A 22,428-nucleotide genomic window follows, 5' to 3' on the forward strand; every position below is an offset into this window, starting at 1 on the left:
TTACAGGGCCTTAGTATTTAATTTTTTTACAGTTCTAATATGTATAATGTATTTTTTCCCTTTGCTAATATTACTTTTTTTTGTTTCAAATTCTGATGCTGAAGGCTCCTAACTCAAAACAAGGTCAATGAAATAATATGAAGGTCAATTGCTGAACCCCCATCAAAAGAAGTTAAAGGGGTATTCCAGGAATTTTCTTTTATTTGACTATGTTACAGGGGCTGTAAAGTTAGTGTAGTTCATAATATATTGTCTGTACCTGTGTGTGACGGTTTTCTCACAATTCTTCTGTGATTTTCACCCCCACTATTTATTTTTACCAGCATACAAAATGACTGTTGTCTTGGATTTTTCCCAGCTTGCAATGCGGCTGAGACCTGACTAACTAGTCAGCTGATGATGGGGAGCCTGTCTGCTTCAATGGGTGGAGGGATCAATCTGCAACTAATGCAACCGCTGTAGGCACCCAGATTGAAAACCACAGGTCTTTTGTTTCAATGGGTGGGGTGGCTGATGTGTGAGAGGGAGGAAAATGGCATTGTGGGATTTGTAGTAAAAAAAACATAAGTCAAACAGGAAATACCAGTTCACAAAAAGCTAGCATAACAGTGTTATGGTGATCTCATGGCATAGCCATTTAGCCCCAAGACAAGCACAGATCCTTCCTATGCATGTCCATTACTGTCTTCCAGGTACTTGCTAAAATCACCTTATGGTGGATAGCCCCTTTAATGGAGTTAGAATGTTGGGGACTTGTGGTTTGCCACAAGTCCTCAACATTCTAATTCAATTAACCTTCTTCCATTGATGAGGGTTCAGCAATTGACCCACTTGTTATTAAAAAACACAAAGAGAAAAAGAAACACAGCCGCACATCCACAATTTGTATTTTAATCTACTTGCTTCTCAGAATAAATTCAAACACAAACAGGTTGTTAGTATACATTTTGTTCAATGTATACTAACGTGGCGAGTGGGCTTGTACTTTTTGATCAAAATGTATACTAACAACCTGTTCGTTTTTTAAATTATGCTGAGAAGGAAGTGGATCAAGGTACAGATGGTGGATGTGCAGCTATGTTTCTCTATTTGCGTTCTAATTATTCAACTGACCAAAATTTGAGGCAAGTACCTTCAGTGCCAAAATTTGGTACTGCGCTACGCTCTAGCTTTTGATTCGGCCTGTATGACTTCTATTTATCTGTCGGTTTATTTTCTAGTTCTGGTGTGGGCCTGCTAACCCATTGTGTCGGAAATGCGTCACTGACTTCAATACTGTGTTTAATTATATTAAACATTGCTATGTCCTGCCCTGTAGTGATTGGCACTGTAGTTAGGGACATCTTATTAAGGAGGTGGGCATCCCAAAGGATAGGGACAGATGTCTGGATGAGCTCAGGGCTGCACTTGTTCTTACCCAATGTGAGAGTATCTCTATGAGACACTGACTGATACTGTTCAGAGAAGACTGGCTCTACTGTGCTATTCTGGTATGGTTTCAAAATTTCTTCTATGGCAATGAACTTTTTTTTTTATGACTGAAAGCAATTGACCTGGAACTGAATTGTAGAAAAGAAGAAGTATTGCCTTCATTGAGAGATTATGGAAAATACTTAAAGGAGTATTACAGGGAAAAACTTTTTCTTTTTTATATCAACTGGCTCCAGAAAGTTTAACAGATTTGTAAATTACTTCTATTAAAACATCTTAAATCCTTCCAATAATTATCAGCTGCTGAAGTTTGGGTTGTGCACCATACTCCACATCACGACTAGGAGAAATAAAACACTTCGTAATATCTATCATATTGTTTTTCTTTGTTTATATTAGAAGTTAAGTAAGTTAATAAACCTATCAATGGAGCTATCAAGACAACATACAGTGTTTATCAGTGTAAATATAACCCCAAATTACAAACAAAAAGTACACATATCACAAAAAATATTCAAATCAATCAATAAAAAGCACATACTAAAATAAGCCCACATAGCACAGTCTGACATTGCTACAAGGAGGCTTAAGTGAAAATGTTTTTTATTTAATTATAGTAAAAGGTCACTATAAGCAGACTGCAACTTTGACATTTTAAATGGCTTTAGCACAGGCTAAGTTATAAACTTTGTGAGTTGCTGGCAGGCAATACATTGTGTTCCAAATCCTTTAAAAACTGATTTTTCCCTTAGAAAAACACTTATACTTTGAAATGACTCTTTAGGTCATGTAATATCTAAGATCAAAACTGTGTTACACCAATGGTCACTTCCTTACGACACACAGCATTGAAATAGACCTAGTTTAATTTCTCTATTGCCTGCTAGGTTTGTAAACAGGCTAAAAGTATAAATGCAGCACCCTGCTTTTTTTTATTTTTATAAATTAATAATGTATGCAAAGGCAATAAACTTTAAAGTTAAATTAAGTATAAATAAAGTACCCCTTCTGTTGCAGTCTGCCACTATTCAGAAATTCTTCATTTACAGAAAACCAGTATTTTTAGAACTCACTTATAAGGGTTATCCAGCCTGTTATTGGTCTATTACTGGTATATACTGGATAAGTGTTTATTTACCACAATCCACATTAATTTGCTTTTGACCAGATCAAAAGGAAGGAAAGTAGATTGCCAAGAATAAGTATTATTTTACTATAAGCATTGTTATTTTAGCTGTAAAAATTATTGAGTGAACATGGGGAGGTTTCTGAAGCATTCACTCAATTAAAAAAAACAAAAAACCTTGTTATAAGGCAAGAAGTAAGAAAATTAGTTTAAATGTCCCTGTTACTCAAGTTTTGGTTGATTAAAATCTGGGTGTTCAGACCCCCCCTTCTCCCGACTAGAACAAGGTGGGAAAAGTGCTTTGCTCCCTGTTTTACTTGTTGCTTCACAGGATAAGCTGCATATACTTACTATTCAGTCTAGTCCTGGCTGTGAAGAGTGGGATGGCGAGAGAAGAATTTAAGCAAGCTCTTCTGTCTTTTTCTAGCAATTGGTGGGGGTTTGAACACCCATACCCGTAGACCAGAGGACGCAGCGGGGGACGGGGGGAGTGCTGGGGCCTGGGAGTGCAGGGACTTACCTCGTCCCTGAAGACCGGGATCACGGCGGCGGTGACAACGGCGGTGGCAACAGGTGAGTGGATCTTCGGCGGCGTTGCAGCAGTCCAGACCGCCGCAAAGGGACTGGACTGCTCCATCTGGTCCCCTTACACTACAACTCCCAGCTTGCCCAGACAGCCCTTGGCATCTGGGCATGCTGGAAGTTGCAGTTTTGCAACATCTAGAGGTCCACAGTTTGGTGACCACTGTGCCCTTCCAGATGTTGCAAAACTACACATCCTCAGCATGCCCTTACTGTCCAGGCATGCTGGGAGTTGTAGTTCTGTAACTTCTGGCCCTTCAGATGTTGCAGATCTACAACTCCCAGTATGCCTGGACAGTAAGGGCATACTGGGAGTTGTATTTTGCAACATCTGGAAGGGCACAGATTGGGAACCACTATATTATTAGTGGTCTGCAAACTGTAGTCCTCCAGATGTTGCAAAACTTCAACTCCAAGCATGCTGTGAATTGTAGTTCGGCAACATCTGGCTCTAAAGATGTTGCCGAACTACTACTTCCAGCATGCCTGAGAATGTTTGGAGTTGTAGTTTTGCAACATCTGGAGGGCTACAGCTTGGACACCACTACACAGTGGTCCCAAACTGTTCTCCTCCAGCTTTTGCGTAACTACTACTCCCAATATGCCCTTCGGCTGTCTGGGCATGCTGGGAGTTGTGGTTTTGCAACAACTGGAGACACACTGGTTGGAAAACATTGTCTGTTTCCTAACTCCATGTTTCCCAACCCGTGTGCCTCCAGCTGTTGCAAAACTATAACAACCATCATGCACTGATAGACAGTGCATGCTGGGAGTTGTAGTTTTGCAACAGCTGAGGGTTCCTCCCCCCCCCCCCCCCCCCCCGTGAATGTACAGGGTACATTCACATGGGCAGGGGGCTTACAGTGAGTATCAGGCTGCAAGTTTGCGATGCAGCAAATTTTGCACGGCAGCTCAAACTCAAGCGGGAAACTCGCTGTAATCCCCCGCCCGTGTGACTGTACCCTAAAAACACTACACTACACTAACACAAAATAAAAATAAAAAAAAAACACTACATATACACATACCCCTACACAGCCCCCTCACCTCCCCAATAAAAATGAAAAACTTCTGGTACGCCACTGTTTCCAAAATGGAGCCTCCAGCTGTTGCAAAACAACAACTCCCAGTATTGCCGGACAGTCGTTGACTGTCCAAGCATGCTGGGAGTTTTGCAACAGCTGGAGGCACCCTGTTTGGGAATCACTGGCGCAGAATACCCCTATGCAAATCCCTTATTCAGGCCTAAAATGCACATGGCGCTCTTACTTTGGAGCCCTGTCGTATTTCAAGGCAACAGTTTAGGGCAACATATGGGGCATCGCCGTACTCGGGAGAAATTGCCGAACACATTTTGTGGGGCTTTTTCTCCTTTCACCCCTTTTGAAAAGGTGAAGTTGGGGTCTACACCAGCATGTTAGTGTAAAGAAATACATTTTTTACACTATCATGCTGGTGTTGCCCTATACTTTTCATTTTGACAAGAGGTAAAATGAAAAAAGCCCCACAAAATGTGTAATGGAATTTCTCCCGACTACGGAGATACCCCATATGTGGACGCAAAGTACTCTGGGGGCGCACAACAAGGCCCAGAAGGGAGAGTGCACCATGTACATTTGAGGTGATTTGCACAGGGGTGGCTGATTGTTACAGCGGCTTTGACAAATGCAAAAAAAAAAAAAAAAAAAACACATGTGACCCCATTTCGGAAACTACACCCCTCACGGAATGTAATGAGGGGTGCAGTGAGAATTTACACCCCACTGGTGTCTGACAAATCTTTGGAACAGTGGGCTGTGCAAATTAAACATTTTGTACAGCCCACTGTTCCAAAGATCTGACAGACACCAGTGGGGGGATAATGCTCACTGTACCCCTTGTTACGTTCCCCAAGGGGTCTAAGTTTCCAAAATGGGAAAAAAGCCCCCCAAAATTTGTAATGCAATTTCTCCAGACTATGGAGATACCCCATATGTGGGCGCAAAGTACTCTGGGGGCGCACAACAAGGCCCAGAAGGGAGAGCGCACCATGTACATTTGAGGTGATTTGCACAGGGGTGGCTGATTGTTACAGCGGTTTTGACAAATGCAAAAAAAAAAAAACACATGTGACCCCATTTCGGAAACTACACCCCTCACGGAATGTAATGAGGGGTGCAGTGAGAATTTACACCCCACTGGTGTCTGACAAATCTTTGGAACAGTGGGCTGTGCAAATTAAAAATTTTGTACAGCCCACTGTTCCAAAGATCTGACAGACACCAGTGGGGGGATAATGCTCACTGTACCCCTTGTTATGTTCCCCAAGGGGTCTAAGTTTCCAAAATGGTATGCCATGTGGGTTTTTTTTTTGCTGTCCTGGCACCATAGGGGCTTCCTAAATGCAACATGCTCCCCGAGAAAAATTGCTCTCAAAAAGCCAAATATGACTCCTTCTCTTCTGAGCATTGTAGTTCGCCCATAGTGCACTTCAGGTCAACTTATGGGGTACCTCCATACTCAGAAGAGATGGGGTTAAAAATTTTGGGGGGTATTTCTGCTATTAACCCTTGCAAAAATGTGAAATTTGGGGGGAAAACACACATTTTAGTGATTTTTTTTTTTTTTTTTTACATATGCAAAAGTCGTGAAACCCCTGTGGGGTATTAAGGCTCATTTTATTCCTTGTTACATTCCTCAAGGGGTCTAGTTTCCAAAATGGTATGCCATGTGTTTTTTTTTTTTTTGCTGTTTTTATAATGGGGTAATTTGTGGGGTATTTCTAATATGAAGACCCTTCAAATCCACTTCAAACCTGAACTGATCCCTGAAAAATAGTGAGTTTGAAAATTTTGTGAAAAATATGAAAATTGCTGCTTAACTTTGAAGCCCTCTGGTGTCTTCCAAAAGTAAGAACACGTCAATTTTATGATGCAAACATAAAGTAGACATATTGTATATGTGAATTAAAAAAATGTATTTGAAATATCCATTTTCTTTACAAGCAGAGAGCTTCAATGTTAGAAAAATGCTAAATTTTCTAATTTTTCATCAAATTTTGGGATTTTTCACCAAGAAAGGATGCAAGTTACCACAAAATTTTACCACTATGTTAAAGTAGAATATGTCACGAAAAAACATTCTCGGAATCAGAATGATAACTAAAAGCATTCCAGAGTTATCAATGTTTAAAGTGACAGTGGTCAGATGTGCAAAAAAACGCTCTGGTCCTAAAGTGTAAAATGGCTGGGTCCTTAAGGGGTTAATGAAAAGTCATCAAACACCTGCGGGGTATTAAGGCTCACTGTACCCCTTGTTACATTCCTTGAGGGGTGTAGTTTCCAAAATAGTATGACGTGTTTTTTTTTTTTTTGTTGCTGTTCTGGCACCATAGGGGCTTCCTAAATGCGACATGCCCCCCAAAAACCATTTCAGCAAAATTCACTCTCCAAAATCCCATTGTTGCTCCTTCCCTTCTGAGCCCTCTAGTACACCCACAGAGCACTTTACATCCATATATGAAATACTTATTTACTCGAGAGAAATGGGGTTACAATTTTTGCGGGGATTTCTCTCTTTTTACCACTATTAAAAATTCTAAAAATGTCTCTACAAGAACATGCGAGTGTAAAAAATGAAATTCCTGTGATATACCTAAAGGGTTAACAAACTTTCTGAATGTCATTTTAAATACTTTGAAGGGTGCAGTTTGTATAATGGGGTAATTTATGGGGTATCTCTAACATGAAAGCCCCTCAAATCCCCTTCAAACTTAACTGGTCCCTAAAAAAATTCAGATTTAGAAATTTCGTGAAAAATTTTATAATTGCTACTATACTTTGAAGCCCTTTAATGTGTTCTAAAAGTAAAAACATGTAAACTTTATGATGCCAACATAAAGTAGACATATTGAATTTGTGAATCATTATATAACTTATTTGAAATATCCATTTTCCTTACAAGCAGAGTTTCAAAGTAAGAAAAATGCATCCTTTCTTGGTGAAAAATCCCAAAATGTCATGAAAATTTAGCAAGTAACGACGAAAATGTACCACTATGTCAAAGTAGAATGTCACGAAAAAAAAAATATCTCGGAACCAGAATGAAAAGTAAGAGCATCCCAGAGTTATCTATATATAAAACTCAATGTGTATGTATATTCCACAATCACGCCAAACGGCTAAAGATATTAACATGAAACTTGGCTCACATGTGACTTATATGTCAACAACAAATATAGGACAGGTAATTTACCCCTTACTCACCCTCATTTCCCAGGGTCAGGGTTTTTGTTTAAAGTCCCATACAAGTCTATGGGAAATATACGTTACTGCATAACTTCCAAATGGCTGGAGATATTTCGATAATACTTGGTCACGTTACTTATATGTCCACTTAAAATATAGGATAGTTAATTTAACCCTTAACTACCCCCATTAGTGAGGGTCGGGGTTTTTGTTTAAAGTCCCATGCAAATCAATGGGAAATGTATGTTCTCACATAACTTCTGTACGGCTAGAGATATTTCAATACCCGGTACACATATTACGGGTTGGGATAGGAGGACGGGATGGGAGGACGGGATGGAAGGTCGAGATAGGAGGTCAAGATAGGAGGACAGGATGGTCGGGATAGGAGGATGGGATATGAGGACAGGATAGGAGGTGGGGATAGGAGTTCGAGATAGGAGGACGGGATAGGAGGACGGGATAGGAGGACGGGATAGGAGGACGGGATAGGAGGACGGGATAGGAGGTCGGGATAGGAGGTCGGGATAGGAGGTCGGGATAGGAGGTCGTGATAGGAGGTCGTGATAGGAGGACGGGGTATGGGGTTGGGATATGACAACAATATATGTGGATGGGATATGAAGTCAAAAGCTTCCTCCTTTGTTGATTTTCCTCCCCAACAAGGATGAGGAAGGAAAAACCGGGCAACGCCGGGTACTCAGCTAGTTGATATATAAAGTGACAGTGGTCAGATTTGCAAAAAAGGGCTGAGTCCTTAAGGTGAAAATGAGCTGTGTCCTTAAGAGGATAAAAGTTTTATATATAATGGAAATAATATGGTATTTTCATTATTATATTGTATTATCTGGTGTCAGGAAGATCATTGCATACATGGCTCTGTAATAGTAATCACTGAGTTCCGATGTGTGTACTTTCTCTCCAAAGATTGTTCTGGGACTGAGAGCATTCGTTTTAAATTGTAATTGCATCAAGTGCACTTACTTGTAATTAAAGAAGGACTCCAGCTAAAAATTTCATTTTGCCATTATACCAGGGATGCCCTCACTAAAATAATAATAAATACTTACCTTCTACAGGTCCCCTGGTGCTGCTGGAATCGCTATGGCCCTGTCTTCTTCTTGCTTTTAGAGTTCAACATGTTACACTGTGCTCAGTTAATCACTGGTTCCTTTATTGCGCCCTTATATACAGTATGCAATGTCCAATAGCTGCATCATGTCTCCAGAACATAGTAACATCATGCAGCTATTGGACGTCACATGACATGCATTTTGATTGCAACAGTCATGCGATGTGTCATAACATATATGTTAAGTCATCACATTTCCTTTAAAGTAAAAAGGTCTGGAAAATTATAGGGAGCTATTCTTTGGACTAGGGCAAAATAGAGAATGTTACAAGGTGCTTTATTTTCACATTTAAGCCCCATGCTTAATATTTTACGGTGTCTAATCTAATTATACACATTCTAATTATTTTAAAACACAGCCTAAAAGCTGTCATATATTTCAATATTGAAATATAAAACAAAAGACATAGCCTTGAAAGGTCTGTCTATTCATATAACAGCTCAATAAAAATGCAGATGACATCCTGCAAAGCTTTATACTCACATGGTCACAAGACATTGTTGTAATGATATAAATGAGGATTAATAAATAAAAGTTACTCCCTAAAGAATTATAGCAGCTGTTATAAAGGGAAAGCATAAGGTTCAGTTAGAAGGCAGATGACCTGGTGTAATCAAGTGCAGAATATAGTACAAAGTGATTTCAAGGTTATAATGATGATTAGACTTTGTGCCAGCAGTAAGTATAATATATATGTGTGTGTATACATTTAGAATAGTTCATAGGTATTTTAGAAGATTCTTTATGAAAATACCTTACTAGAATTCTAAAAATGATAGATAATATATTTTATTGTGGATTTCAGATATGCAGTGACTGGCTAAAGTGCTGTACGTTCCAATCCAGACATGAAATCAGTGTCCCGAGTACAAGTACCGATACTTTTGTTCAAGTACTCACCGATACCTATTACCGATACCTATTATAACAATACAATAATTAACCCATGGAAAAATATGTGATTTAATATGTGATTGCCCCATTTTATGTTTAATGTTCTCCATTTTATCATAGATATTCTCCTCATTTCATATAGCCATTTCCCTCATACTATCAGGGGAATGGCTATATGAAATGAGGGGACTGAGTTATATTAGGGGGAATGGGCATATAAAATGAGGGGAATACAAATGAGAGGAATGGGTAAATGCAGGGAAATTGGCATATAAAATGAGGGGAATGGGCATATAAGGGGAATCACCATATAAGGGGGATCGGCATATAATGGGAGAAATAGTCATGAAAGTGGGGGAATGGGCTATAATAGGGGGGGGGGGCGTTTTTTTTTTTTGTTGTTGTTGAAAATTAAGTATTACTCACAGAAAAGGATTGCAGTTACACATGTTTTTCTATACACATGTTTATTCCCTTTGTGTGTATTGGAACTAAACCAAAAAAGGGAGGAAAAAAAGCTAATTGGACATAATGTCACATCAAACTCCAAAAATGGACTAGACAAAATTATTGCCACCCTTAACTTAATATTTGGTTGCACACCCTTTGAAAAGAATAACTGAAATCAGTCGCTTCCTATAACCTAATCTTAGCCGGAATGTTGGACCCCTTTTCCTTTGCAAACTGCTCCAGTTCTCTCTTATTGGAAGGGTGCCTTTTCCCAACCGCAATTTTAAGATAACTCCACAGGTGTTCAATGGGATTTAGATCTGGACTCATTGCTGGCCACTTCGGAACACTTCAGCGCTTTGTTGCCATCCATTTCTGGGTGCTTTTTGACGTATGTTTGGGGTCATTGTCCTGCTGGAAGACCCAAGATCTCAGACGCAAACCCAGCTGACACTGGGCTGTACAATGTGAACCAAAATCCGTTGGTAATCCTCAGATTTCATGAAGCCTTCCACACATTCAAGGCACCCAGTTCCAGAGGCAGCAAAACAACCCCAATACATCATTGAGCCTCCACCATATTTCACTGTTGGTACTGTGTTCTTTTCTTTGTAGGCCTCATTTCCTTTTTGGTAAACAGTAGAATGATGTGCTTTACCAAAAAGCTCTATCTTGGTCTCATCTGTCAACAAGACATTTTCCCAGAAGAATTTTGGCTAACTCAAGTTCATTTTGGTAAAATGTAGTCTTGCTTTTTTATATTTGTATCAGCAGTGGGGTACTCCTTGGTCTCCTGCAATAGCTTTTCATTTCATTTAAATGTCGACGGATAGTTCGCGCTGACACTGATGCTCCCTGAGAATGCAGGACAGTTTTAATATCTTTGGAACTTGTTTGGGGCTGCTTATCCACCATCCGGACTATCCTGCGTTGATGCCTTTCATAAATGTTTATCTTCCGTCCACACCCAGGGAGATTAGCTACGGTGCCATGGGTTGCAAATTTCTTGATAATGTTGTGCACTGTGGACAAAGGCAAATCTAGATCTCTGGAGATGAACTTGTAACCTTGTAACCAATTTTGGTTCTCAAGTCCTCAGACAGTTCTCTTCTCCTCTTTCTGTTGTCCATGCTTAGTGTGGCACATACATGTGGGATTATTTGTTTTGCAAAAATGGGTCGACAGTGAAATGCCGGTGCTGGGAGCAAGAGACGTGGACAGAAACCAGTTGTTGCTAAGACGTATGGTATGGTGAGCACCTTGATCAAATTGGCTGCAGCTCAGCAAGAGGACGTCTTCGCACATGATTATTTTTTTGTCAAAAATGCATGCCTATGTTTACTGAAGTAATGTGTACTGCTGCCAACTCAGACAGGACAAAGGAAAACCTGTGTGAGCTGGTAGTAAATGGTAAAAAGATCTTTTTACAGCAGTTATAGGAAGACTGTCAGGTGACTAGAGCAGGTACACCTGATAGGTTCACAACACTTGAACTGCACCACTCACTAGTTGAGAGATACTCAGCAGAGGCTGAGGATGGGGAGTGTCAGCAGTCACTAGATATATGTCAGATAGGCGTCTGCCAGACTGCTGGGAGAGCTGAAGAACAGACTGCGAGTCAAGTTCAAGAGGATCCAGAGACTCAAATGACAAGTGTGCCTCTGACTGAAACAGAATCTTCAGTAAAACCAGAAACGGATCAGGTACAGGAACATGGGTTCCATTAGCCAGCTTAAGATGAGCCCAAAGTGGGGCTAGAGTGTCGCTGTCACCTAGAAGAAGTGACTGAGACCGAGAGAGAGGAAGCTATGCTGAACCTTGGGAATAAAGATGAGCCCAAAGGGGGGTCGAAATTGTGCGGTCATCTGGAAGAGGTGACCGGAAAAGAAGCTACAGAGATGTCTATGGATAATGCAGAAGTACTGAAGAGAGTACATGTGGAGCCGGGTGCTGCACTTACTGTCACAGACAGAGTCCTGTGTGAAGGAGATGTGATGTGTGGACCAGAGATGGATCGTGACCAGGAAGGTCGAACCACTGGACCAGATTTTATTGCAGACCCAGGAGCCCTAGACATTTCTGCCAGGCAGCGGAGAGAGAGTGGTGAAGTGAAAGAGAAGTCTGCGAGTGAGCAGAGAGATCGTGGCAAAATAACAGAGAAGTCACGGAGTGAGCAGAGAGACAGTCCAGAGAGACTGTCGAGGAACTACCCTGAAGCCCAATTGGCCAAGACCCTTGGAAAGGGGGAGACTACTCCTAAAGGTGGAGAAGAGTCGGACCGAGACTGCTTGAAGGAAGAGACAGACCAAGGACAGGTGACTGTCAGAAGACAAGAGAATGTCTCATGGCCCACCAGCGAAAGTGAGGAGACTGCTGTAAGTAAGAGACCTCTGAAAAACCGAGCATGTCCTGATGAGAAAAGGGGGCAGGTATGCGAGGCCATGGCAGTGGAACAAAAGTCTGGGAAACAGACTGATGGGGACTACAAAGAGGCAAAGGCTTAAGAGTCTGAAGACAATGAGAAGAAGCCATATTAGAAGTCCTCTGAAGCTGAGACTGAACTGAAACCATATGGGAAGTCCTCTGAAACTGAGGTGAAGCCATATGAGAGGTCCTCAGAAGCTGCAAGTAAAGTCAGTGACACATCTGAAGGTGTGGGTGAAGAGAGGCCTAAAGGAGCCAAGAATTCTCAGCCTGCAGATGAGCCTGTGAAGGTTGGTGTCCCTAAACAAAAAGGCTACTGAGAAAGCAAAGTCCTTAAAAAGAGGTCACTGTGATAGAAGACGGGGTCGTGGTAGAAACTCTGAGAGGCACTGGATTAGTTACCAGAATGTATGTATATATATTTTAGGGATGCACCGAAATGGAAATTTTAGCCCGAAACCGAAAACGTTGGCTAGGCTTGGCCGAAAACTGAAACTGAAAATGGATTGCCCCGCCCACATTTTTTAATATTGTTTTTTGTAAAATTGTATAATCAGAATTTTTTTTAGTTAAATAAAGTAATCTCGAATTAAAAACTCCATGCCCAGAATAATAAAATAAACATCACACCCTGTACACTAAACCGGCCCTGGCCCCTTATAAACTATGGGCCAAAGGGGAAAAAATGTAGCAAGCATTACGTACTGCCCCTGCTTTAGATGTGCCGATCCTGGGGGAGATGTGGTGATCCTGCTGGTACTTAGCGTCAACTGCCAGACTCTCCTAAGTAAATTCCAAGCCAGGCCCAACTTTAACCCCTTAAGGCAGTGTTTCCCAACCAGGGTGCCTCCAAATGTTGCAAAACTAAACTCCCAGCATGCCTGGACAGTCTTTGGCTGTCAGGGCATTCTGGGAGTTGTAGTTTTGCAATACCTGGATGCAGCCTGGTTGGGAAACACTGCCTTAAGAACACTTTATTTTTATTTTTTTATTACACTTTTATAGTCCCCACAGGAGACTGTATATTGCAATGTTTAGAATGCAGATACAGATCATAGCACTGATCAGGGTTATCTGTGATCTACTTCTCTGGTCTGCTCGATGGCAGACCAGAGAAGAAGACCCCATGCTGGCAGCAGGAGGCAGGTGAGGGGACCTTCAGGCACAATTTTAGCTAATCTGATCCCTGCAGCAGTGCTGCTGGCGATCAGATCAGCCACCGGAACCGCCACAGATGCCGTGATCAATACTGATCACGGCATCTGAGGGGTTAATGGCCAACATCAGCGTGACCGCAGTTGTCCACCATTACCGGCAGGTCCCTGGCTGCTGAAAGCAGCCGGGAACCGCGGTCTATGATGAGAGTGCAGCTCCTGCACTCGTGTCATAGCCGCGGTTATGTCGTGTCATGCCTATACATGCTCCTACCGAACCAGAAACCGTATGTGTGCCCCCTTATAGCGATCACCTGCCATGCTGTCCTTATAGTAGTCGCAATACCAATGTACCCTCACCACATAGTACCAACTCTGACTCTGCCCCCGTAGAGCGAAAAGTGTCAGGAACACTTCGATCCCACCTGATGTGCTTTGCCCAACACCATCATCTGAAAGCACATCTACCGACTAACACGAGGAGGCCACTTTCTCCGAGACCCTGTGAGACACCGCAACGCTGCTCACCAGGAACTCCCGTCAGTGCAAAACCAGCGGAATGCCACCAACGGAGAATTTCTGAAAGACTCAGGGCGTACAGGCTTGTCCTGGTGCGCTAAGTCCCTGGTGTCCAGGTCGTATCTGCACGCCCTGTGTCATTTAGGTCACACCACCAAAATTTTCGGCCTGAATTTACATCAGCTGAAAATGCCAAAAGGGGCATTTTCGGCCGATAATTTTTTTTGGCCGAAATTTTGGTGCATCCCTAAGATATGTGTGAAGGCTAACTATGTTTGCCTGTATTTGTGAGAGGGGGCGGGTTATCACCATAAGAATCCGCGGCATCACTAGCACGATACGCCGCGGGTTCTTCACGTCATCCCTGATTCCCTGACCGGAAGTTCGTTTGTTCGGAATCGGTGTGGGTAAGTGGCTGGGACTGGCTGAGGCGTGCGGCGGCGCCCTCCTCGCTCCGGAGGTAAGCCGCAGCTTCGGGGGGAACCTCAGTCAGTCCAGCCCTGGTGATTATACATTTTGGGGGGGCACGATTAGTAGTGTTGTAGTTGCGTGGGGCCCCATCACGGGGGCGCAGCGCAGCGCGAGGCCGCGGCACTATGTGTGGAGATGCCGCGGGTTCTTCACGTGATGGAGATCAGCTGACACTCGAGTCAGCTGGCTGGAAGTTGTCTCCAGCGGCGCCGTGTGGGTAAGTGGCCGGGGCTGGCCGAGGTGGCGACGTTCTGTGCAATCCCCTCTCCGGAGGTAAGCCGGAGTTTTTTTTTTAGGGGTGGGGTGGGGGGGTTACCCTCGGCCAGGCCCGGTGCCGGTTTTCATTGCATCCCATGTGGTTTATTTTTGCCCCTGTAATGCGCGGCGGAGCGCAGCTAGTCACTTCCAACAGCGGGACTCGCAACCAGGAATATGGGGATGTCCGCGACGTGACCTCGCTCCCTCACGAGCCTCGTGTGTTGGGGGGAATTTATATCACCACCGGTGCCAAGTTAGTGGGCTCCGTGGTGGCTTCTGCCTGCCCTGCTGGCCGTCCTTAATCTCTCCCTGCAAGCAAACAGGGAGAGATCTGTTGGCCGTGATCCGTGTGGCGGGGAGAATCAACCAGGGACCATATCAAAACCCATAGTTCACGCACCAATAAAAAATGATGACACGTGTCACTGGACTTTCGGTGTGACTAGGACATAACTCTGTATAGTATGTTAAATACATTAAAAAAAATTGTATGATACGGCCACTTAATATAAGGGGCATTCTTTATGATTACAACATCACTGTTGTTTGAGGTGGTAGCAGGTCGTCTTTCCATCGTGGTGCGGTCTTCGCTTTAGTCATTTGGTTGTTTAGCTAAGGTTAATCTTAGGTCGCAGTGGGCATTACTGTACACACACTAGTAGCATTTATACTGTACACACGCTCATAGCATTTATACCGTACACATGCTCGTAGCATGTTGTACACACGCTCGTAACATATACATTGTACACATGCTCGTAGTATTTATACTGTACACATGCTCGTAGCATTGTTACTGTACGCACGCTCGTAACATTTTACTGTACGCACACTTGTAGCATTTTACTGTACGCACGCTCGCAGCATTTATACCCTATACACTCATAGCATTTATACTGTACACACGCTCCTATAATTGTAGTTATAAAAAAATAATAAGTAGTTATATAGTTGTTCTGTGCATGCTCCTATAATTGGTGCCATGCAGACGGTCATATAGTTATTCTGTGCACACGTTCCTATAAATCATTTTACGCATACAGTTATATAGTTGTTCGTGCACAAGTTCCTATAAATTATTCTAAGCATACAGTCATATAGTGATTTCCTTGCACACGCTCCTATAATGTATTCTACATTTATATAGTGCAGTGCACAAGTGTCTATAATTTATTCTACGCATACAATCTTATAGTTGTTATTTGCACACGCTCCTACAATTTATCCTACAAGCATATAGTTGTTCTCTGTACACGGCCCTTTAAATTATCCTACAATCATATAGTTGTTCTGTGCTCACGCTCCTATAATTTATCCTACAATCATGTAGTTGTTCTGTGATCACGTTCCCACAATTTATTCTACGCATAGAGTTATATAGTTGTTCTATGCACATGTTCCTATAATATATTCTACACAGTCATATAGTTGTTCAATGCACATGCTCCTATAATTTATCCAGTCATATAGTTGTTCTGTGTGCACATTCCATAATTTATTCTATGCAGACAATTATATAGTTATTCCGTGCACACGTTCCCATAATTTATTCTATGCCTATCGGTTGTCTACGTATACAATCATATAGTTATTCGGTGCAACGCTCATATAATCATTCCACGCATACGGTCATTCAGTTGTTGTGTGCACACGCTCCTACAATTTGTCACGCTCCCATCATTTGTTCTATGCATTCGGTCACATTCTACATATATTGTCTTTCTTTATTTGGATTTTGACACGGCCCTCCTGTTGATAGGAGGGGCTTGTCATATGTTTATCGTTGCACTTGTAGCCATTGTGCAGTAGCAGTGTTGCTGCACGGCACGCTGGCAGTATTGCACATGTAACCATAGTATTTATACTATGCATCTGCTCGTAGCAATTATACTATATAAATACGGTTGTAGCATTCATACTGTGCACTCGCTATACGGTACATACGCTTGTAGAATTAATGCTGTGTGCATGCTCGTAGCGTTCATGCTGCATATGCACTGGTAGAACGCATGCTGAGCAAGCAATGGTGGTATTTATGATGTACATGCGCTCTTGGTGTTATGCTGTTCGCACGTTCGTAGCATTTATGCCGCACATGCTAGTACAGAGTAGAGTATTATGTGCATCAGTACATGGTCATATAATTTACTTCATGCGTGCATGTAGTTTGTCCTGTCTTTTGCGGACACTCACATAGTTTGTTCTGGCATGCGCACATACACTTGTTTTGCGCAATCGAGCATATAGTTATCCTGAGTGTAGGTTCATCAAGTTTGTTTGGTATAGTAGATTATAGTTTACATACTCATGCGCATGGTTGTAGTTTTTGGCCATATGCACATATAGTTTATTCTGGGCATTCGCTCATATAGTTTGCTTCTTTGCAGTATCTCTCGTAGTGTGTTCCAGGCGTATGCACATTTAGTTTGTTCCAGGCAAACATTTACATAGTTCATTGTGCATACTCACATATAGTTCACATGCTCAGAGTACTTCAGTGCATACATTCATATGGTTTGTTGTGTATATATGTTCATCCACTTGGTTTGGTTTAGACGCTCAGTTGGTTAGACGCCATATAGTTTAGTGCATACACTCATAACTTGTTGTGAGCATTTGCGCTTAGTTTGTTCTCTGTATATAGTTCGTTCATGTGCACTTGCATAGTTCGTACTGTGTTACGCTCACAGTTGTTCTGGACACACGCCCAGATAGTCAGTCCATTGGATACACGCAGGTAATTTGTTCAGGGCATTCACTCACATAGTCTTTAGGGCATACGCTCATATAGTTTCTGTACACATACAAGCATAATTCGTTATCGGCATGTTCATATAGTTCGTTTGGGCATAAGCGCATACAGTTTTTTCTGTGTATACGGTAATAAAGGTATCCTGTGCAGTCATCGTTTGTTCTCAGCATGCGCACACTTAGTTAGTCCTAGGCACAAGCGCCCATATTTGGGCCTGGATATACGCTCATATTGTCAGGTGCACATGCTCATGTAGCCCTGTGCATACACTCACTTAGTCTGTTCCATGGATATGCTCAGGTAATTGGTTCCGCGCTTGCAGTCATAAGTCGATCTGGTTATACGCTCACATCATTTGTTCCATGAGTATGTTAGTTAGTCAGTTTTGTTCTGGACATACGCGTGTGTAGTTTGTTTAGGGCTTTTAATTGCTCAGGGCTTAAACGCTTCAAGTTGCATGCTTACAATCACTGAGTCTGTTCTGCAATTACGCTTATATTTTGGTTATATGCATACAGTGTTTGGTTTTGTTTTGGCCATACGCGCATAGATGGTGCTGTGCGCTTGCTCATATAGTTTATTCTGGCCACACACGCTATAAGTTGTTCCGGTCATACACTCATTTAGTTTATTCAGGCACTCAGTCATTTAGTTTGTTCAGTGCATACGCCCATATAGTTTGTGCTGTACATAGCCACATAGTTTGTTCAGTGTATACATTTATGTAGTGTTTTTGGCAAGTCGTTCAGATTGTGGGGTCGGTGCATTCAGTCTTAGTTTCTCCGGGGCATACGCGTTGATAATCTGCTCTGACCACACGTTCTGACAGTTTGGTTTGTAATAATAAGTGTTTCATAGATATGGCGCAGTGGGGTAGACAGCGTTTGTAGGAATTCATATTTAGCGTTACGCATCAGGGCGTCATGCAATCATACAGTTTATACTGGGTAGGCGTTCATATAGTTTGTTCAGTGCATACGCTCGCTCATGCAGTTCATTCTAGCCCACGTTCATATAGTTTGTGCGGTACAGGCACTCATGTAGTTTGGTCGGTGTATACGGTCATGGTGTCTGTTTTGAATATGTGGTCTTGGTGGTCTTCAGGTACACATGGTCTGGTTGGTTATGCCGGACTCACGTTCATATTGTCATGTTCAGCATATGTGTCAGGCAGTTATGCTAGACATATGCTATAGCCTTCATTCTCAGTAAATGTTGATATGTTCCTTCGGTACATACGTTACTTTGGTTGAGGCTTTCAATTTCGGATTGACCAGTCACGTCTACAGGTCGGTCTGGATACAACCTGACATGGCTTCAGGTTGGTGACTGTCATTACATACGTTGTGTTTAGTTAGCAGTTGGGTTAGGCTACAGATATATAGCTTTAGTGTCCAAAAAAAATAAATTAGTTTTATTGTGGTTCATGGTTACGAACGGTCTCGGCTTCAAGTTGTTAGTGATACTATTAGTTATATATTTAGTGGAGTTTTCCAGTTTCGGCCAGACCTGTAACATCCACAGGTCGGTTCAGTCACTACCTGACACGACTTCGGGTTGACAATGTGGTCATTATATGTTTGCGCATGTTTATTTGGTTTCTGTTGATGTTTCATCTGTCTCGGCTTCAGGTTGTCGATGATATTGGTTATATGTTGGTTGAGTTTCACGATCTTGCCTGTTGCATAACTGGTTTCATTGCCTGTCACGTCCACAGGTCGGTTACAGTTACAACCTAACATGGTTTTTAGGTTGACAACTAGGTAGTTATCTGTGTTTTCATGTTTAGCACTCGGGATCGTGCTTACGAGCATGGTTCGTTCTGTTTAGATACAATTTTTCATTCGTAATTGCATTTGTTGGGTTTTTGGCCACTATTTGCTGCATTTAGCTCATACTATGAAGGCATCTGTCAGGCTTCCAGTATTATGTCGCGTTATCTTGCCTGACAAGGCGTCTTTGGATACGTCTCATGCCAGCGACGCTGCTCTGCAAAGCTTTCAAAAATGGAGGTTAGTAAGCCCTCTAGCCATCAGGCCTTCACAGCTGGCCTGGTTAGACGGTTAGCAGATGCCACATAATTCCCGATTTGGATATCAGGACAGCTTAACATTAAAGGCCGCTCTATTGTCAGGTGATTATGGCTTTCTAGGGTCTGGGGAATTCATATACAGGTGCAAGGTCGAAATTACATCAGGTGCGTGGGGATACAGATAATCACGCGTCGTAATCGTTTAGCAGCAAACGTCATTACCCGGTCAGGTTGTTTCGTATGGTATTTTCCTATGCCCCACTAGTGATGCCCAGTTCGAGTGTTGCAAGCTTTCCTTTCGCACGTCAAGGATCTAACGGGGATCAGCCACTGTTATTGTTAGTGGGGCAGCACGCACTACTACGTCATTTGTCAATCATACAGATTCGCATTCAATCCTAAGATAGTGGTCTGTTTAATAAAGCGTTGTTGTTTCAAATATTGGAGTTTTGCCCTCTATTTTATTCAGGTATACCTACACGCGACAGTATAAGGCACAACTCAGACTGTCTATTAGCTAGTTTGTTATGTGGTTAGGTTTTAGGTAGGGACACTACGCATTTGAGACCCCGAACACAAGTGTGAAGGCTAACTATGTTTGCCTGTATTTGTGAGAGGGGGCGGGGTTATCACTATAAGAACCTGCAGCATCACTAGCACGATACGGCGCGGGTTCTTCATGTCCCACTCGACCCCCCCTTATTTAACAAATTTCATCTCTCAGGAACCTTTTTGGTAACAAGGTATGCCCTCTATTTTATTCAGGTATACCTACACGCGACAGTATATGGCACAACTCAGACTGTCTATTAGCTAGTTTGTTATGTGGTTAGGTTTTAGGTAGGTACGCTACGCATTTGAGACCCCGAACACAAAAAAGAAAAAAAAATATATATCTATCTATATATATATATATATATATATATATAAATACATATTACTACAGGTAGACAGAAGAACAGTAGATGTAGTGCAGGCAGGGAACAGTACTGATAAAAAAAGTAATGCTGCTGGATTAGCTCCTCAGGTCCTCTCATTGCTATAAGTAAGACACTAGCTAATATTTCATTTTATGATGTTGTTTGTAAAATTTTCACGATAAATAAGATTTAAATTTTCCTGAATCTTTGGGGAGCTGGACTTTACTTTTATGTTTTAGAATACAATACAGTAAGCAGTAGTAGTACGGTGCAGTACATGTATCACTGACAGATAACAGTACAGCATGTGTTTGCACATTAAAACCTCAATGGACATAGTAATAAACACAGTTACTGATTGATTCAATTTTCATCAAGTTGTTTGCTCATAGGTTTTACAGTGAAAATAGAAGATTGACTGGATCTCATGTGCTTTAAATGGACACAGAGAATTCCTGGACTTACTATGGAATGTACTACATTCTACTATATTGCCTATGTTGGTTTGCTGTAGCATTTTCAAAGCCTATGTAAAGCCAGATTTCATCATTTTTGCTCAATTGGAAGCATAATTTCAAATGTTATTTTCTGTTCGGCAGTCTGGCACCTAACAATATAGGCTATTTTTTATATGTGGCAGCGTATTAAGGTTGACTGGTAAAATGTTGGCAATTGTGCCTGGCATATGACATCAGTCAGCTTGAACACAGTATGAATTTTAGGAACAAATGTGAAATGCACACACTTTAAAAGGCACTCGTTTTGACAAGGCCATATTTAACATAATCCATGTGCAGGATGCAACTTTTTTGCGATGTATTTTCATTAATAGTGGCTAAAACCCTGGCTCTTCTATTACTATGTCAACAACATAATTTAAACTATAAAAGGTAGTCACTTTAAAACAATATACCTTTATCTGGGAAAAAGGACGCTCATAGTTTCCAACGTAAAGCAATCCAACATTCTGAGTCAGAAGCCTAGAGGAGAAAACAAAGGACACTCAAAACTATTTCTTAACACCATAAAATATATTCTAATTACATTACACTAAGCATAATAGCGTGCTTTTAAGTAAGCTTGGGAACATTTATTGCATATTTTCTCATTCATTGCATATTTTACTTAAAGGGGTATTCCAGGCAAAACCTTTTTTTATATATATATATCAACTGGCTCCGGGAAGTTGAACAGATTTGTAAATTACTTCTATTAAAAAATCTTAATCCTTCCAATAGTTATTAGCTTCTGAAGTTTTCTGTCTAACTGCTCAATGATGATGTCACGTCGCGGGAGCTATGCATGATGGGAGAATATCCCCATAGGAACTGCACAGCTCCCGGGATGTGAGTCATCAGAGAGCAGTTAGACAGAAAACAACAACTCAACTTCAGAAGCTAATAACTATTGAAAGGATTAAGATTTTTTAATAGAAGTAATAGACTAAGCACCTGGTTAAGAAAACATTTAGGAAAAAGGTTTTTATGCTTTTTATTTGTCATCAAGAATTGATATAACAAACATCTAAAAGTTATAGCAATAGAAGAATCCCCCAGCTGCTTGCACGGAGAAAAGTAAAAGAAAAACAGTTATGAAAAGGAGAGCAACAATAAATAGAAGAGAAGGTAGAGTGAGTTATAAGGATACTAATTGCAGCCAGAAGGTACTTCATTCAGGTGGTTATAGAGTACATATGGCTACACTTATGGGTAGAACGGAATAACAATTACTGTTGATACACCAACAGCTAAATCAGAACATTGCTCCCGTGCCTTAAACGCTGTACTTTGTATTAGGAACCCTTGCCACACAACCTACAAACAACTGCTAGATTAATCATGAATTCAATGAAAAGTAATTTGGTCTGGCTCCTCACTAGATAGATAAATTACAAGGCTTTTCTACAAATGCACTGCAATAAGTTATCTAACAGCCATTACTTTTACAGCAACATTCGAAATGTCAAAGTTTCAAACCTCTTCCCACTAAATTACAAAACAAAAACATGTAGTTTATGTGCATGCCAGTGGCAGCAAGAGAGTCCGTTTTGATCTAC

The 22,428-nt window shown here is 41.5% G+C and overlaps 1 protein-coding gene across 3 annotated transcripts in view; it reads right to left on the reverse strand.

Annotated features, from left to right (window-relative positions):
• The window catches only part of RNGTT (RNA guanylyltransferase and 5'-phosphatase), a 502,134-nt gene that overhangs the window by 26,598 nt on the left and 453,108 nt on the right, over window positions 1–22,428 (reverse strand). For all 3 annotated transcript variants that reach the window (XM_056566087.1, XM_056566088.1, XM_056566086.1), the window contains one exon: window positions 21,286–21,352. In XM_056566087.1, coding sequence (XP_056422062.1) covers window positions 21,286–21,352 — 67 coding nt within the window. The remainder of the gene's footprint in view (window positions 1–21,285; window positions 21,353–22,428) is intronic.

Source organism: Hyla sarda, chromosome 3 (genome assembly GCF_029499605.1).
Source record: "Hyla sarda isolate aHylSar1 chromosome 3, aHylSar1.hap1, whole genome shotgun sequence".
In the NCBI taxonomy this organism is placed as follows: domain Eukaryota; kingdom Metazoa; phylum Chordata; class Amphibia; order Anura; family Hylidae; genus Hyla; species Hyla sarda.